Source organism: Astyanax mexicanus, chromosome 16, assembly GCF_023375975.1.
Source record: "Astyanax mexicanus isolate ESR-SI-001 chromosome 16, AstMex3_surface, whole genome shotgun sequence".
Lineage (NCBI taxonomy): Eukaryota > Metazoa > Chordata > Actinopteri > Characiformes > Acestrorhamphidae > Astyanax > Astyanax mexicanus.
The window spans coordinates 11,136,116-11,156,273 of NC_064423.1; the positions used below are offsets into that span (position 1 = coordinate 11,136,116).

Here is a 20,158-nt window from a genome sequence, read left to right on the forward strand (position 1 = left end):
GAAATTTGGCAGTGTTGAATCAACACTGTTAGTGTTAAATCATCGCTTATTAGTGTTAAACTTTACACTCTCAGTGTTAATTTAACACCAACAGTGTTGATTTAACACTGCCAAAATTCCTGTGTATATTTTTCATATCATAGTATATAAGGCAGAAAAATAAAATATTATAATGTTAATTGTATCTCTGAAACAACGTACTGAAGAGTAAAACAAATAAACCTTCATTACCCTTCACTCTTATTCCATACCTAACTATATACAAATGCATCTAAAAATTTGATGATCATTGAAAAGTTGCTTCATTTCAGTAATTCAGTTCAAAATGTGAAACTCATATATTATTATATAGATGTTTTGCACACATAGAGTGATCTATTTTAAGCGTTTATTTCTTTAATTGTTGTTGATTATGACTTACAGCCAATGAAAACCCAAAAATCAGTGTCTCAGAAATTAAGAATATTATATGATACCAATTGGTACTTTTGTCAGTGTGGGCAGTGTGCCAAGTCCTGCTGGAAAATGAAATCTGCATCTCCATAAATGTTTTGTGGGAAAACACTGAACTGACTTTATACTTGATAATAAAACACAGTGGATCAACACCAGCAGATGACATGTATCTCCAAACCATCACTTATCACCAGTAAATTTTACATTTCATTTGTAAATAAAGGAAGCAGAGTTTGGAGAAAGAGAGGAGAGACACACAGTCCAAACTGCTTGAGTTCTAGTGTGAAGTTTCCACCAATCAGTGCAGTGTTTTGCCAGAAAATCTTACAGCACTTTATGCTTCTTCCCTCTGCTGACAACTTTTATGGAGATGTGCATTTAAATTTCCAGCAGGATTTGGCACACTGCCCACACTGCCAAAAGTACCATTGGTCTAATATAAATGTTTTAATTTTCTGAGATACTGATTTTTTGGTTTTCATTGGCTGTAAGCCAAAATCATCAGTAATAAAATAAATAAACACTTAAATAGATCACTCTGTGTAATACATCTATATAATATATGAGTATCACATTTTGATCTGAATTACTGAAATAAAGCAACTTTTCAATGATATTCTGTATTGTATTTTTGAGATGCACTAGTATAAATATAAAGCTTATAATATAAATAAAATACATTTAACCCCTTTTCCACCAAAACTTAATGCTGTACAGCTGCAACTATAATACTTATAGATTTCCAAAGCAAATAGGATTTTCTGGAATATAACTACATAATTACAGATTGCATTTTTAGTTTTAGAAATCAGCTGTGTTTCCCACTGGTTTGTGTTTTTGCTGTTAAAACTTTTTATTTGTTTAATAGTTATGCTATTAAAAAATGTCTTTCTAATACATTTTGCAAAAAAAATGTAATAAATGGACCAATAGAAATTGTCCAAAAGTGAATAGAATTCTTAGAATTAGTAAAAGGTTTCCCTGACAAGTTATTGCTGCAGAAATAGGAGTGCTTTATTGGGACTCATATAAAATACATATTTAATGCTGAATTGATCTCACTGTAGTAAAAGTCTATATTAATTTGAAAGTCAGGGTTTTAACATAACCCACACACACACACACACACACACACAAACATCGTAACTCACACCATATATTTCATACACAGACACTCCTACACAAGTTGGCCTGTACTGTGAAATGATGAAATACACAAATAGCGGTTACCACTCATTCAGCTGATGCCTGTGTGTGGGTGTATGTGTGGGGGGGAGGGAATCATCATCACCTTAACCTGTAGAGTTTACAGAATTAAAACCATGAGGGTCACGGTCTCACCACCCACACACACACACACACACACACACACACACACACACCTGCACTGTCACACCTACTCATTAAACATGAGCAGGTTCACTCTGAATTGGTACACTTATCACGTATACACAGCTAGCACCCATGGATGTGTTGTCCTCCTGCTCCAATGTGTGTGTGTGTGTGTGTGTGTGTACAGCCCTTGATGCACGCAGCCCATGTCATTAGGGCTTTTCAAACTAAAAAATGTCTCGGACTCCTGACATCATTAGAGGAAACACTCACGTACCTGTGTGTGTCTACGTGCATATCTGAGTGTGTACCTCTGCCATGATGCCTTTTCTCTGAAGCAGAGGTCAAAGGTCACTATCTCATTACCTGTGAGCTGTAATTTGTTTGGACTTGTTTGCAGACCAGGGCACATCTCACTGTCGTGCTCAGGAAACAGCCTGGAGATAAACATTACACAAATACCCCAAACTCTGTCTAAAATCAAGTGTGTGTTCACACAGTACTGTGTTCACACTGGGAAGTGAGTGTGCTGTGTGTGCTGTTAGTAGTTTCTTGCTATACACTCTGTAGAAACTTCTTGCAGTTCTTGGATTTTTGTATGTTTCCACGGCCCCGCGGATTATAAAATAGAAAGAAAAAAGAAGTTCGGCCACTTGCAGTACCTCTGAGGCCCACTGGGGCATGATTTAAAGCCTGACGTGTGTCTTTGTTATCATGGCGACACAAAGGCTACATTCACATTACAAGCCACATGGTTCAAATCTGATTATTTTTACTCAGATCAGATTTGACGGATCACATTCACAAAGTGTGTACGAATCTGTCACTGAAACGCTGCCTCACATGCTCACATTGATACATGTATAAACGTTGCCTTCTTCACCAACACCAGCTCGTAGCTTCATAAAGGGAATTGGATGTGTTAGCAGCTCATATGTGGAGCATCTTTGGCTGGAGTGGAGAAACAGTGAACAGCTGGTCTGAAGAACATGCTCAGGTCAAGGCGGTTTGCTTTTGCTGTTTTTGCAGCTATAGCTGCACAGCTACACCAACAGATGTGTTGGTGGGTACAAGAGAGAAGCACGTAGCGCTAATGCCAATGTGTAAAAGCAAAAACATGCATGAATTCCGATTTGACCGTTCACATTCATGTCGCATATGAAAGTGACTCAAATCTGATTTGAAAACATCGGATTTGGCACGTTCACACAGCCATGAAAAGAGTCAGATCTGAGTCACATTCAGCGAAAAAATCTGATTTGAATCACTTCAGCCTGGTAATGTGAACGTAGCCAAAAATGCGCCTTGCATGGCTCAAAATGCACAAAAGTCATGAACTAATTCTCTTAATGAATCATGGGTGTGTTTTGGGCGAAACATGCAATAAACCAATCAGCATTTCACCTGCCATTCCCTTTGAGAGCCTGTGTGTAGTGTGCAGTGTATAGTATAAAAGTGTAGTGTATAGTGTAGTGTGTAATGTAAAATGTATGAGTGTAGTGTATAGTGTAACCACAATAATATGGGATGTTAAAAGTTTGTGTGTCATAGTATTACAGTGTAATATAGTGTAATAGTCTAATGCACTATGTAAGAGTGTAGTGTGTAATGTAGAGTGTATAGCTGTGATGAGCGATAATGAAAAAAAAAAAAAAATATATATATATATATATATATATATATTTTTATAATGCTCCCCTGTCTCTCTTTCGCGCTCAGTGAGACTTTGGTTTCTGTCCATTCTTGTTTTTCCGCCCGTTCTTGGGCTCCCTATCTCCATATAAGGACTTTTTTCCCGGCCATGTCCCAATTCACTAGCTTGGGGCAATGATAGTGTATTGGACTGCGACCCAGATGACAAGGGTTTGATTCCACGTGAGGAGCTGTGTTTATTAATTAATTTTTTCCTTTTTCTTAGGTTTATCTGCTTTGAGATCAACTGTTCTGCAATCGGGTTCAACAATCCTCTGGGCTGGAGAGCTACTAGTCTGTAGCACTCCATTTCATTACACTTCATTTTCCAAAACAGAAACTTTTTTTTTGTGGCTCACCATGTAATGGCTTGGAAAATATCTAGGCTGTGGCCAAACTTAATTGCCAACCCCTGGTATATAATATAAAAGTTTAGTGTAGAGTGTAAAAGTGTGGTGTGTAGTGTATAGGCTAGGAGTGTAGTGTGTAATGTAAAATGTACGAGTGTAGTGTATGGCGTATGACATATGACGTAGTACTGTATAAAGTGTTAGAGTAAGGTGTAAATGTGTAGTATGTAATACTAAATGGCATGTATAGTGCAAGAGTGTAGTGTATATTGTCAGAATATATTGTACAGTGTAAAAGTGGTATGCACTCTATGATTGTGTATTGTGTAATGTGAGAGTGTAGTGAATAGTATATAGTTTATGAATGTAGTAGTGCATTCTGTGAGAGCGTAATGAATAGTTTAAGAGTATAGTGTCTTACTTCACTACTACTTCACTTCACTGCAGTAAACAGTATGGTGTATAGTGTTAGAGTGTAGTGTATAGTATATGAACGTAGTGCTCAGTGACTGAATGGAGACATAGGGCTGCTGTTGATTATCATCTTGCTCGGCTTTATCCAAAAAGGTGTGTATCAGTCTGTGTCTGTGTGTGTGTGTGGTGCAGATACTATCCTGCTGAGGATTTATGCTGTCTGTCTGTGGTGGGGGCTGGTATCTGGATGACAGTGGTGTGTTCTGTGTCACGTTCCAGAGAATCGTGCTGCTGCTGTCCTTTGTCGTTATTTTTTCGTTATCTTTTTGTCTCATTAAAACAGTGCGGTTTTAATGTGAGTCATTAGATGTTTTTACACGAGCCTGAAGCAACTCATTTTACACTCGCTCTTCCAAGATGGCACAAACAACAGCAACATCTGTCTCTCTGAGACACACACACACATACACACACATTCTAACCACAGTAACATTAGAAACACAGTCCTTGGGAGTATCATTCTGTATCTACTGGGAGTTGATGTGAGGTGATGATAGGACATCATTCAAAAGTGTGTGTGTGTCTGTAAAAGTTTTAGGCAGTCCTAGGCAATACTTTTAACTACGGCCGAAAGTAATGTTATCAATGTCGCAACCCTCAATCCCCAAGTGGTGTTCTGTCGAGTTGTGCTACCTTGTCAAACTGTGCTTCCCTAGGGTATATTTCAGGTCTCAGCAAAATGCAAAATCAACTGGAGATCCAATTTAAACTTATAGTTACTTACACAAGATAGCTAACGTTAACTAGCTGGTGTAGACAGCTTGGCTTCAGCTCTGTCTGTGGGCGGTCCCGAGCCGAGGTGGGCGAGGCGATGAACTCACGAGTTGGCGTGGTACTTTTCCTACTCAACTCGTTTTTTTTGTAAGTATTTGCTTACAATTAAGTATATAGGGATTGTTGAGTTCTAATGGGTCTGTATAGCGATATCATTGCTATATATGTAGAGTAAAAACTCTTAAATAACCATTTTTAAGTGTACACAAACAAATTGAATTAAAACGACCGAATAAATAATAATAGTTACTTCAGAGTGCATTCTGCCTCACTGTGATATGTGTATGTGTGTATGTGTGTGTGTACCAGCTCCAAGCACAAGCTCCGACATTAGCACAACAGACGTCAAACACAGTAAGAGCTTCTGTCTGCTGACCCCGGTCTGTCAGGTCGCCATTCAAACACACACACACACACCAGCACACCAGCACACACACCGACACAGCCCTGCCAAAACACCTGTTTGCCACCCAGCCATCAGCTAATTTGGCAGAGGCACAGCCATTGCTGTGAGATTGAGAGCAGAACTGGGCGAAGCTAATCTGTTAGCGCTAAATCACGGCAATCAGTCTAATCACACTCCATTAGCACCAGCCAACAGATTCTATATGACTCTTTACGTCCAGTAGTTTGTGGAAATCCGCTTGATATTACAAGCCAAAAAGTTTCCTCTTTAGGGATAGCTTTACAGTAGATGTTGGAACATTGTTGTAAGGAGAATTTGATTGCATCCAGCCCCACAAGAGAGCATCAGACTGCATGCCTAAACAGTATATTTCTCTATCTATCCATCAGCATGATAAAGTTTAGTTACAGTTATATTTTATCACATTTTTCATCATCTACAGTATACCAATTTTTTTGTAAATATGTTATTAAATCTTTTCACTGGACAACACTGAAGATATGACTGTTTGATACACTGTAAAGTAGTCAATGTAAAGCATTAGAACTTAGATCGGGCACAAAAAAAAATCCAACCCGACCCGAGCCCGAGCACGTTCTTCCCGAGCCAGACCTGCCCCGCCCCATAAACTGTTTTGTGAGCCCAAGCCCGATTTAAACAAGACATTATTTTAGTTACTAAAGCGTTAAAACTGAGCTTTTTAAAAACCTTTTTGGGCTGTTTAAATGAGCAAAATCTGTTCAGAATGAATATTTGCTTTGCTCTCAAAATAACTCAACACACAGCCATTGATGTCTAAACCACTGGCATCAAAACTGTGTACGCCCCTGTGAAAAATAGGCAGATTTTTCCCAATTAGCCATTTTTTTCCCCAGTGTCATGAGACATGTTGGGAGTTACAAGGTTTAAAGGCCCAAGGTCCAAATTTGGTTCTTTTGGTACAATTTTCTCTTACTGGCCACTGAACATTCAACATGTCACTTCATGGCAAGAAGACTCTCTGAGGATGTGCGAATAGATGCCCTCCTCAAAGATGGTCTAGGCTTTAAGAACTTTGCTATCACCCTAAAACTGAGGTACATCGTTAAACATCAGTTTTCCAGGTTCCACTTTAAACAGTCCTCTCCAGGGTTGACCCAAGAAGTTGAGTACTCTCACTTATGTGAGGTATTGTATATGGAGAACATGGCATTATCTTTTTAGTTAACTTTAGTTACAGTAACAGTGTGTAATACTACCTCCACCATGTTTTAAAATGGCTAGCTCTTCTTGTTACTGTTTCCTAAAGTCTCAAACTGTTTTCCAAAGTCCCCGCGGCACAGTGGTAGAAAAACACTGCGTAGCCCACGCATTACCGCATACCCTAGACCAAAGCCTATGCCATAGCTCAACGCGCACCTCTGTGGAAATATACAATTTAAGCCCAATTTATATATATATTCTACACATATCCAGCGAGAGTGGGCTACGTAGGAGAGCGCGTTTATACTTCTACGTGCGTGTATCAGTGGCTCTGCAGTTTAAACCACCAAGGTGGCAATGTGTGAGTGGATATTTGAAGCCTAACTGTTTATATGTACTCCTAACAGTACATTAGGTCACATACTTATATTAAAATATATATATATATATCACCCCTAGTAATTAAGTGGTAAGTCATTTTAAAGCGGCATCGCAAATGACAGAGCCGAGGCACAATCGTGCACATTTTTATACACAGCCATTGTTTATTTACTAGATTTCACACACTACAAATGTGTATACGGGTTTTGGAATATTTCTGATGTTTTATTATTTTTCCAGTCAGTTTAATTCAACACGTACATGGACACTGTGTGAATGTGCTGAAAGGACCAGACAGCTGTGTGTGATTATTAAAGCCAGAACAGAGTCTTCTGCCCTGCAACTGGGTCAGAGCAGTGGACATCTCTCTCTCTCTCTCTCTCTCTCTCATATTTCTTTCTCTCTTAGCTCGTTCTTTGTCTATTTCTCTCTCATGCTGTCCCTTTTTATTTATTCTTTCTCTTCTAATTTTGTCTCTGTCATTCTCTCTATACCATCTCTCTCTCTCTCTGTGTTGTACATGTCTCTTAGGCTTATTCTGTCCCTTCTTATTTACACTGACATAAAAATCGGTATCATATCCCATGACTTTTGCCATGTAGGGACCTGCGAGATATGTAATTGAAAACTTCTGAAATATAATCAAGAGGAAGATGGATGATCACAAGCCATCAAACCAAGCTGAACTGCTTACATTTTTGAACCGAACCAGGAGTGCAGGCATAAAGTTATCCAAAAGCAGTGTGTAAGACTGGTGGAGGAGAACATGCCAAGATGCATGAAAACTGTGATTAAAACCAAGGTTATTCCACCAAGTATTGATTTCTGAACTCTTTAAACATATTAAAACATTATTTGAGGTCTGAAAGCTCTGCATCTATTTTATTATTCAGCCATTTCTCATTGTCTGCAAATAAATGCTCTAAATGACAATATTTTTATTTGAAATTTGGGAGAAATGTTTTCCGTAGTTTATAAAATAAAACAACAATGTTAATTTTACTCACACATAAACCTATAGATAGCAAAATCAGAGAAACTGATTCAGAAACTGAAGTGGCCTCTTAATTGTTTTCCAGAGCTGTATATGTGTTGCAGTCAGTCATGATCATTAATTCGATCAAATCAAATTAAATCAAATCCAACTCATTTTACTGTCTTCTTTTTTTTTTGCAGCATTTTTCTTACTATTTCTACTGCTCTTTCTTCTTTCTTTTTCTCTTTCTACCTCTTTCTCTCTCCCCCTCCCTTCCTCTCTCTTTTTCTCTCTACCTTTCCTTGCTCTCCCTTTCTTTCTCTCTCTCTCTCTCTCTCTCTCTCTCTCTCTCTCTCTCCCTTTCTCTCTTTTTCTCTCTTTCTTGCCCTCTCTCTCAATTTCTGTCTCCCTCTCTCTCTGTTTCCCTCTCCATCTCTCTTTCCCGCTCTCGTTCCCTCTCTCTCTCTCTCTCTCTCTCTCTCTCTTTCTCTCCCTCCTATCTATCTTATTGTATCTCTGTCTCCTTCTCTCCTTCTCTCTTTTTCAGGGTGAACAAGTCTTATTTGCGTCTGTTTTCTAATAAAAGCTGCAGTTTCAGTTTCAAGCATAAGGAGTAATCAGGTGTCAGAACACTCCTCACACACACACACACACACACACACACTGCCTAAGCCTAAGAGTTTATGTTGTCAGGATGTGTTGCTGTGCAAGGAGATGCTGAGTGGCAGCAGGTGTCATGTGTACACTGGGCGTGCGTGTGTGTGTGTGTGTGTGTGTGTGTGTGTGTGTGTGTGTGTGTGTGTGTGTGTGTGTGTGTTAGAAAGTTTTAATGGTTACGAGATGTCAGTTGCTTCCCTCACTTTCTGATGGCTGGATGACAGCAGTCGGCAGCTTCGGTGGATGATTGATTATACTGTATATCAGTGTGTGTGTGTGTGTGAATGCAGAGGGGATGCATGTATTGTGTGTATCTGTGTGTACGCGTGTGTGTGTGTGTGTGTGTGTGTGTGTGTGCAGGATTACAGATTATTAGTGAACTAGCTGTAATGCTGTAGGCCATAAACAGTTCTGGAGTTTCAGTAGAGTCACACTCTGCGGCAGCATCATATTTTGGTTAGCTTATAGCTTAGCGCAACATAACAGCGTGAGAAATGTATTTTCAGTTCTGTGAACAGATAAGAACACCTGGTGTGAAACAGTGGCGGTGTGCACCTGCTTTACACCAGCTAAATGTGATTAATGGGTGTTATACATGGAAACAGGTGTGAAATAGCTGTGTGTGTGTGTGTGTGTGTGTGTGTGTGTGTAGGTAAGCCTGCCTTCCTGCACATGGGTGAGCTGGTGGATGGAGTAGACATGCGGGCGGAGGTCGGGCTCCTGAGCCGGAACATCCTGATCCGTGGAGAGATGGAGGCCGGTTGCTATGGCAGCGAGTCCTGCAAGTTCTTCAGCTTCGACACATTCGGGGGGCACCTGAAGGTACGGCACTCATCACTGTCCTCAGCTCACCCTTACATCAGCGAGTGTAACACTAACAGCTCAGAGGAATTACTGTACACTGAGCAACATCTCTCAGAAGCGAAGCCGCCTCAGGTCTAGCGCCTCTGCTGGCTGGTTGCAGTATGACATGTATTTCCACCCAGTGTCATACTGTGTAATGCCTCCTAATGCCCAAACTTAAAGAAACCTATTCCCCTAAAATTAATTAAAAAACAATCCAGCACATTTTTTATTATTAAGTAAACTGCTATCTCATTATTTTGAGATACTAAGTCATTATTTTGAGATACTAAGTCATTATTTTGGGATAGCAAGTCATTAGTTCGAGAAAGCAAGTCATTATTTTGAGATACTAAGTCATTATTTTGGGATACTAAGTCATTATTTTAAGATAGCAAGTCATTAGTTTGAGAAAGCAAGTCATTATTTTGAGATAGCAAGTCATTATTTTGAGATACTAAGTAATTATTTTCAGATAGGAAGTCATTATTTTCAGATAGGAAGTCATTATTTTGAGATACTATTTCATCATTTTGAGATACTATCTCATTATTTTGAGATACTATGTCATTATTTTGGGATACTAAGTCATTATTTTAAGATAGCAAGTCATTTGTTTGAGAAAGCAAGTCATCATTTTGAGATACTAAGTAATTATTTTCAGATAGGAAGTCATTATTTTCAGATAGGAAGTCATTATTTTCAGATAGGAAGTCATTATTTTGAGATACTACGTCATTATTTTTGAGATGGTGAGAAAGAAAAAAGTTTTGGGTTTTTTTACTATCACAAAATCATGAGGTAGTGATAAATAAGTGAAAATTATGACATACTATTTCAAAATAATGAGTTAATATCTCAAAATAATGAGAAATTATCTCAGTTTACATAATAATCTGTCTATCCTGTCTATCCTTAAGTAAGTTAACAAAGTATTATCGGCCTGTAGCCTGCTCCTAACCCCGGCTAGCACAGCTGGAGTACCATTAGCATTACCCGCTAACTGTGGTCGATATTTCCCCATAAAGAGGTGAGTATTATTGGCCTACAGATAGCTGCTAACCTTTGCTAGCACTGCTGGAGCTGTTAGCCGCTAATGCTAACTCTCCAGCCTTAGTGCTGGAGAAATTCGGTAATCTAAGCTTGCTGTAAAAAAATTAAAGCGCTTTACTTACCCTAATAAACAGTTTTAAGGAGGAAAATCTGTGTAGATTTACATCCAGCGCTCATTTGACTTTAAAAGAAAGTCTTTTTTATTACAGTTTTTATTACTTAGCTTAGCTTTACTTAACTTAGTTAAGCTACCCCCCTACCACCACCCAGTGTTGAGAGTTGCTGAATTAGAAGTTCCTTATAGTGTCTCTTAAAATGTGCCTTACAATACAGTGTGCCTTATAGTACGAAAAATGTGATAATCGTTCTTACAGAGCTATTTGTTAGATTGAAAGAACAGCATATTGAGTGAAAGTGGGCTGAAGCATTTTTTGAACAGGATTTGGACAGCAGATCAGATTCTAGACAGCAAAAACCAAAGAACTGAGCAGCTTCTGGTCCACACTCTCAACTTGTCTTGTTTGAAAGCCGAGAGAAAGACCTTGCTTCACTCAGCGGACAAAAGAGACGAGAGAGAATGCGCTCCAGAGCTGACACTGTTTCAGATGGAGGTCTATTGAAGGTGGCTCCTCCAGCTCAGTGGCAGCTTGCCGTCACGCACGCCAACCAGTACAACAGCGGGTCCTTCTTCATCCAAACTGGGGCTGCTTGGAGAGTCTGACAGCACGTGTGTGTGTGTGTGTGTGTGTGTAGGGGTCACACAGGCAGCTGACTTCCTCAGTAATTGCTCCATATCTCGCCGCTCTTGTTCCCTCCTCACCTTAGCTGTCACGGGGAAGGTTGGCTTGCTTCTCCTCGTGGAGAGAAAATAAAAAAGCCCACCACCGTGCCGTGCACCATAACTAGGCCACGCCACCTTCTGATGACCCACAGGTAACAAAGCCTGATGAAAGTAGGTTAGTTAAAAAGGAGTGGTTATTGGGGAAGCTAATTTACACAGTTTGTGTTTTTCAAATTCTGCTGCCCCACGGTTCAATGAACCCCTAATTTAAACCATCAAGATTAAAGAAAAACATTCCCTCTCTGGTTAAGCTAAGCTACCGTATTTTTCGGACTATAAGGCGTGCCTAAAATCCTTTAATTTTCCCAAAAATTGTCAGTGTGCCTTATGTATGAATTCTACCGGTCAGGTTATAAGGAGCAGTAAAGCTACTCCGATGAAAAACAGAGTATAAGGGGGTAAGTGCTGGTAACCGTGGCTGGGTAACACTGCTAACCATGTCTGGCTATGCTGCTAACTGCAGCTGGCTAACCGGGGCTGGCTAGCACTGCTAATCGGGGCTGGCTATGCTGCTAACTTGGGCTGGGTAGCATTGCTAACCAGGGCTGACTACCCTGCTAACTGGGGCTGTCTAACACTGCTATCCAGAGCTGGGTAGCATTGCTAACCAGGGCTGGCTACCCTGCTAACTGGGGCTTGCTAGCACTGCTAACTGGAGCTGGGTAGCCTGGTTAACATTGGCTAGCACTGCTAGCACTGCTAACTTGGGCTGGGTAGCCTGGTTAACATTGGCTATTACTGCTAACTGGGGCTGGCTAGCACTGCTAACCAGGACTGGCTATGCTGGCTAGCACTGCTAACCAGGGCTGGCTATGCTGCTAACTTGGGCTGGGTACCATTGCTAACCAGTGCTGGCTTGCCCTGCTAACTGGGGCTGGCTAGCACTGCTAACCAGAGCTGGGTAGCCTGGTTAACATTGATTAGCACTGCTAGCACTGCTAACTGGGGCTGGGTAGCCTTGTTAACATTGACTAGCACTGCTAGCACTGCTAACTGGGGCTGGGTAGCCTGGTTAACATTGGCTAGCACTGCTAGCACTGCTAACCGGAGCTGGGTAGCCTGGTTAACATTGGCTAGCACTGCTAGCACTGCTAACTGGGGCTGGGTAGCCTGGTTAACATTGGCTAGCACTGCTAGCACTGCTAACTGGGGCTGGGTAGCCTGGTTAACATTGGCTAGCACTGCTAGCACTGCTAACTGGGGCTGGGTAGCCTGGTTAACATTGGCTAGCACTGCTAACTGGGGCTGGCTATGCAGCTAACCGCAGCTAGCGTTCACCCTTACTGGAATTCTAAGCTTCTTGTAAATAAACAGAAGCACCTTACTTACATAATAAACATTAATTATGTATGAAAATATGCATAATATTTATTTATTTATTTATTTATTACATATAAAAATGGACCAGAAAATAGATGTTCGTTAATAGTGCATCTTACAATCCGGTGTACCCTATAGTCAGAAAAATACAGTAAGCTGCAGCCGTTTGATATATCTTTTTAAAAAATGGTTCTTAATTAAACCAAATCTGGTTCATCTATGGTATTCCTCAAAGATCCGTAGAAAAGCACCTTTATGATTTTACATTTGTAAATATGCTTCCAAAATAATCTTTTTATGAATATCAACAACAGTTATCCCTTTATAGAGAGCACTCGGCCACTCGGGCCAGAGTAAACAGCTACAAATTGGACAATTAGACCATAATCGCTTTTGGATGTGGATTTTATTTGCGCTCATTGCTACAGAATGTTCATCTGTGCTTGTCAGCTGAAATTTGTTCAGCGAGATAAAATATGACTGTAATACACTGTAGACACACACAGACACACAGACACACACACACACTGAGGGCCTGGCACACTAACCCTGTTCTGAACAGCTGACCAGATGATGGGCTGGTTCACAGGGCCATTGTTATGGATGAGCGCAACCGTAGGTTTCGGAAGAGAGGCTGAGGATTGTCTCAGCCATTAGTGAAGCTATCTTACCCCGCGCCGCCGTCGCCTGTCGTGCTTTATTTAATGAAGCGGCAGTGAAACAATTACAGAAACACCAGATCTGGGTCAGACCGGAGCCTTGGAGAGCTGTGGAGAGAAAGACAGACGGTGAGAGAGAGAGAGAGAGAGAGAGAGAGAGAGAGAGAGAGAGATAGAGAGAAAGAGTAGGGAGGATCTATTCTTTTTTCCTTTGGGAAACATCAGGACATCTAATGCATTCTGATTTTCTGTCCTGCAAAGAGACATGATGATAACTCTCACCTGCATCCCCTATATAGGACAGCTTGGAGACAGCTGGACTATATATATATATATATATATATATATATATATATATCAAAGATTGTGCACATCCCCTCTAAATAAAAAAAATAACTCATAAAAATTTGGTCTTTTTATACAATAATTAAAGCATAAGCTGTACAATGTAATGAACAAAAATGTAAATGTACTACACCCTATTTCCTAATTGCTGCTAATTCCCCTTTCGGCTGAAATAACCTCAATTAGACGTTCCTTTTATTACCATCTACCAGTCTGGCATCTAGAGAAAGAATGTTTTTCCCACTCCTCCATGCAGAATTCTTTCAACTGGATTATATTTGAGGGATTTCTTGCATGCACAGACCATTTTAAATCACCCCACGGCATCTAAGTAGGATTAAGTGTAGTGTTAGCATATTTACATTTACATTTACATTTACATTTATGGTATTTAGCAGACGCCCTTATCCAGAGCGACTTACAACAGTGCTTCAAAGTTACTTAAGATATCCAAAGCTAGTTTGTAGACTAGGATCAAGAGATACATAGAGCTTAATCATGTTAAGAACCCTAGGAACCTTTTTTTTTTTATTATTTTTTTTTTTTATTATTAGTTTAGGAACTCTTTGAAAAGATGTGTCTTCAGTCGACGTTTGAAGACCGTGAGTGACTCTGCTGTTCTGACATCCAGTGGAAGTTCATTCCACCACCTTGGTGCCAGCACAGAGAAGAGTCTGGATGTCTGTTTTCTGTGTGTTTTGAGTGATGGAGGTTCGAGCCGAGCCGTACTGGAAGCTCTAAGAGCTCTTGGTGCAGATCTGGTTTTGACCATCGCCATCAGGTATGAAGGTGCTGGTCCGTTTTTTGCCTTGTAGGCCAGCGTCAGGGTTTTGAATCGGATGCGGGCGGCAACAGGAAGCCAGTGGAGGGAACGCAGCAAAGGAGTCACATGACTGAGCTTCGTAAGATTGAAGACGAGTCGTGCTGCCGCGTTCTGAACTAACTGTAGTGGTTTGGTGGCTCGCAGTGGAAGACCAGCCAGTAGAGAGTTGCAGTAGTCAAGTCTTGAGATGACAAGAGACTGCACAAGCACCTGGGTGGCATCCTGAGACAGGAACGGTCGAATTCTTCGGATGTTGTACAGGAGAAATCTGCATGACCGAGTCAGATTTGCAATATGGCTCGAGAACGATAACTGGTCATCCATTACTACACTGAGGCTTCTTGCTTCTGCCGATGGAGTGACCAGTGAGTTCTCGAAAGAGATGGAGAGATTGTTGTGAGGGCTTGTAGTTCCTGGGATGAACAGAAGGTCAGTCTTGCTGGGGTTGAGTTTTAGGTGATGAGAACTCATCCACATCGAGACATCATTGAGACATGCTGAGATGCGGGATGAAACCTGAGTGTCGGAAGGAGGAAATGAAAGGATTAGTTGGGTGTCATCAGCATAGCAGAGGTATGAGAATCCATGAGAAGATATTATTTCACCCAGAGAGCGAGTATAGAGTGAGAAAAGAAGAGGACCAAGCACCGAGCCTTGTGGAACCCCAGTGGAGAGTCTGCATGGAGCAGATGTTGCCCCTTGCCAAGTTACCTGGTAGGAACGGTCCTCCAGGTACGATGCAAACCACTGCCATGCAGAGCCAGTGATTCCAAGGCTGGTGAGGATGGAAAGGAGAATGCTGTGGTTGACCGTGTCGAAAGCAGCAGAGAGATCAAGCAGAATCAGAACAGATGACAGGTTAGTAGCTTTTGCTGCATGAAGCTTCTCTGTAACTGCAATGAGGGCAGTTTCAGTAGAATGTGCAGGTTTGAAGCCAGACTGGTTTGGATCCTGAAGATTGTTCTGAGTGAGAAAGAGAGAAAGTTGGTTGTAGACAGCACGCTCAAGGACTTTGGAAAGGAAAGAGAGGAGAGAAACTGGCCTGTAGTTGCCAACGTCCAAGCTGTCTAGAGTTGGTTTCTTCAAGATAGGAACCACTCTGGCAGTCTTAAAAGTTGATGGAACATGACCAGATGATAGAGAGGTGTTAATGATGTGAGTGATGAACGGAAGAAGGTCAGGAGCAATTGTCTGAAAGAGGGAAGATGGTAAAGGGTCAAGTGGGCAAGTGGTTGGATTGTTAGAATGTAGAAGATGAAGGATTTCATCTGTGGATGAATATTTAGTGTATATTGTTAATCCTGTATGCATTATATTGCAAATAGAATAGGACTCTAATTGCAGGCCTATTTTAGCAGAAATGGTAAAAAAAAAAAAAAAAAGCTCCCAGCATTGAGACCACAGTGGGTTGGAATTGTTCGTCATGACCTTGCTAAGACTCTTTTGTTGCTGAATGCAAAATCAAATCCTCACAGCAAGGCTCCAGAGTTTTTTAGAAAGTTTTTTCCTAGTTAGGAGATACAGTTACTCCAACAAAAGCAGGATAAACTATTTATAATATTGTTTATTTTGGTTAAAAATGAATCTAATCTTAATACGTATGCATCGTTTTTCTAGGATTTTTGATCATAGACTCAATTATCTTGTTATTCTATGTCCATCCACACTGATAAAACAATAACCGTCTGTCCATTATGTCTGTCCATTATGTCCATCTGTGGTGTTGGATGACGTGCAAGTTTGTTTGTTTGTACATTAATATGATTACTTTTAAACTGTGAATTCTCTCTCTCTTTCTCTCTCTCTCTCTCTCAGGTGGAACGAGGTTTCAAAGCAGTTCATGTCCAGGGTGTTGAGCTCATGCACATGGGTCAGCAGTCTATGGGTCACTACCCCGTCCACTTTCACATGAACCTAGATGTAGACCAGAGGGGGGGCTACGACCCGCCCACCTACGTGAAGGATCTGTCCATCCACCACTCCTTCTCACGCTGCGTTACCATCCACGGCTCCAACGGCCTGCTGGTGAGTGAATATAATAAACTAAAAAGCCAATAACTTAAAAAGCTTATCAACAAGATATATATATATATATATATATATATATATATATATATATATATATATATATATATATATATATATATATATATATATATATATATATACTGGTAGACTTGTTTGGTCAAGATGATCCACCAATTTTCTCAAGCTAGTCATACCCATGAACTAGTTTGGTCAAGGTGGTTGACCAGTGTTGCACTACTTTGGTTAAGGTCTTTGACCAGTATGGTTAATATTAGAGATGGGACGATCGATCGGTATCGGCTGATTCCTCTGATTTTAGCCATCTGATTCAGGAGTTTCGGGTTAAGCGGTTAATCAGAGCTGTGGGTGGATTACTGGTGAAACTGCACGCTTACAAGAAGCTGCAGTTCCTCATCCAACCACTAGTTGGAGCTGCAGCAGCAGCACAAGCCCCACTCTCTTCACTCAGTCAGTGCTACAGCCCAGCCACGGGCTACAGAGGCAGCCCAGCCTCTGTTCACCAATTTGATCAGGAGGATTGGCTCATTTAGGCAAGCTAGAAATTCTGGTTGACTAGTTTGGTAAGGGTGGGTGACCAATGGTGCACTGGTAAGGAAAAAGTTGTCATCCAGTTTGGGAAAGCTAAACATACTGGTGCACTGGTTGGATGAAGGTGATTAATGCAATTTTGGAAAGCTAATCATACTGGTGGGGTCAAGGTGGTCAACAAATTTGGGCAAGCTAATCATACTGGTGCACGGGTTGGATTAAGGTGGTCAAAACCAATTTAGGCAAGCCAATCATACTGGTGCAAAGGTTGGACAAGGTGGAATCATATAGTGAAGCTAGACATACTTGGTTGACTAGCTTGATGAAGGTGGTTGACCAGTGATGCACTATTTTTACCAGATCTTTGACCAGTGTGGTTAATACAGATTCATACTGATGGACTATGGTGGAAAAGGTGGTGAACCAGTGATGCTCTACTTTGCTCACTTCGATGTAGGCATCCTTACTAGTGTCGCTTAATGCGCCTTATAATCCGGTGCACCTTATAGTTTAAAAATATGGTACTTTTCTGCACAGTTTAGTGTTCACGCTCCTGATTAAAGCAATCAGTTGATTAAAAGGACCTTCTTGAGAAGCTTAGGATTGATGGAGCAGCAGAGGAATGAAGTGCTTTGCAGACCACTGGAGGTTTAAAGAGGTTCCTAATCACCTGACACTTTCCAAACTCTCCAGCCAAAGCTAACAGCCAGCTGTCGCTGTGTCGAGCACCTGTATCAGCAAACGATTGTGAGCAGACGAACTCAGAAGCCAAGGAGGGATAAAGAATCGGAAAGAGAGCGTAACAGTGAGCGTGAACTTCTGCGCCGGGGGAATCTTGGCCTTTTTTTATCATCCCGAGTCTTCTCACCCAGTCAGAGTTGAAGAGTTCACAGAGTTCCTCAGATGTTTTTCTGAAAGCTGGGTTTTACTGTGGCTCGGTTAAAGTAGCGTTTTGTGGCTCGCTGCTTCGTCACTTTATTGCACAATCGCACCGCCATCTGTCGCCTCCCAGCTGCCTCCCTAACGAGCCGCCGCCCAGCCGCTGGAGTGCCTAGCGCACACGTACACACACACACACACACACGCACAGCGTTTACTTACCGGCGACATCACTCTGCAAACCTCTTGTCTCAGTGTGACCCTGAGGAATAGACCAGAGCTGGCTAATATCTTAGCTTTCTAATATCTTAGCTTTCTAATATCTTAGCTTGGACATTGAACACCACACAGCTGGTCAAAAAGGCTCAACAGCGGCTGTACTTCCTGAGGAGGCTGAGGAAGTTCAGGATGTCTCCCAAGATACTCTGCAACTTCTACAGCTGTGTTATTGAGAGCCTCTTGACCAACTGTATCACCGTGTGGTACGGCAACACTACTGCGACGGACCGTACACGCCTGCAGAGAGTGGTAAAGACTGCGGAGAAGATCATCAGAACTCCACTGCCCTCTCTGCAGAGCATCTACCACCAGAGAGTCCTCAGGAGAGCTGCCTCCATCCTCAAAGACTCTACCCACCCCCAGCATGGACTGTTCACTCTTCTGCCTTCAGGCCGGAGGTACAGAAGTGTGAAATGCAAAACCACCAGGCTAAAGAACTCATTCTTCCCCACTGCTACCAGACTCTTGAACCTACCTCAGAAATAACCATTCACATTACTCTCTACACGTTTACATGTCAAGGACATTTCTCAGAGACACATGCTTACTTTACTTTGCAAAATTTTATAATTGCACTACTGAACCTTTTGCACTTTTTTCATATTCCACTGCTGTAGATAACATGTACTTACTTGTAAATAATATCCATACCCCATTACTGCTTTCATGTATATATTTCCATCATGGATGTAAAGTTAACACTAATTAATATTTATATTTTGTTTTTTATTCTTTCTTTATTGTATATTTTCTATTTTTATCTTTATGCGGCATACTTGGCGAGGGGCAAAGAAAGAATTTCATTGTACGAGGAAACTTGTTTCTTACTGTGCACATGACAATAAACTCTTTGAACTTCAACCTGCTCTTAAAGTGTGTGTCTGCCATGGGCCACAGTAAAAAGGGAGGTTGGGGGGTTTGGGGAGGGCTTGCAGGTCATAGCCAAGCCTGTGTGTGTTTGTTGTTCCAGGCTTTGAAAACCTTTTATGTGTTATACTGTAACCTATGGTAGCATAATTGGTTATACCTTTGGGAAACACCAGCTGTTAGTGTGAGAATGGCAAACTGTGTACAAATAAAATAACATGCATACCTTCATATCTCAGGTAACACCGGTAATTTATGTTACCTTGCCATGAGCACACCGGCCAGAGCTCAGCATCTCTTACTTAAGATAACACCTCACAACTTATACAGGTGTGGCCATTTTCAGTCTGTCCCCAAAATCAGTTTACATACTGCTAAAATATGGCTGGCATTCAACACTAATTAATGGAATATGTCATAGAAGGCATTACTACCAAAAGTGGACAGCACAGTTGCTGGTAACGATTGTGACCAGTGGCAACTGGCTTGAATCGTCCGTGCAAACAGACGTGCAAAATGACTTTGTCAGGAATTCATACGTATCCAATGCAAGAGGCCCCACCCACAAACTGTAACTTCCACAGGACATAGCATATCTTGAATTCACAATACTGAGACATAAATAGGGGTGTGACAAAACTCTCACAAGAAGAGACAAGACACGATATTTTGTTCACATAGTGAGAACAAGATTTTAAGAATAAAGGGGCCATTCCACAGAATCGTTGCCAGAATCATTTCTGTCCCCAGAAAATTACATGCATAAATGTGCACACAAAATAACTTAAAAAAAATATTTTATTATTAAGCATAGTGTCTTGTACTTTGAGCTAATTGCAAAAGCAATATATGTACAAAAAAAAATAATAAAAACTACTAAAACGCTGAAAAAATAGCTTTTGTAAGCTGTCTGTTGTTGCTTCTAAACATGCTTTTTAAACATCACGAGTTTCTTCGGCTTAGAAACCTTGTAAAAAGTAAAAGTAAAAGTA

General features: G+C 41.0%; 1 protein-coding gene across 2 annotated transcripts in view; it reads left to right on the forward strand.

Annotated features, from left to right (window-relative positions):
- LOC103025118 (cell migration inducing hyaluronidase 1) overlaps positions 1 to 20,158 on the forward strand; it is a 216,943-nt gene that overhangs the window by 156,624 nt on the left and 40,161 nt on the right. For both annotated transcript variants that reach the window (XM_022669508.2, XM_022669509.2), the window contains exons 12-13: positions 9,333 to 9,502; positions 16,380 to 16,589. In XM_022669508.2, the coding sequence (XP_022525229.1) occupies positions 9,333 to 9,502; positions 16,380 to 16,589 (380 nt within the window). The remainder of the gene's footprint in view (positions 1 to 9,332; positions 9,503 to 16,379; positions 16,590 to 20,158) is intronic.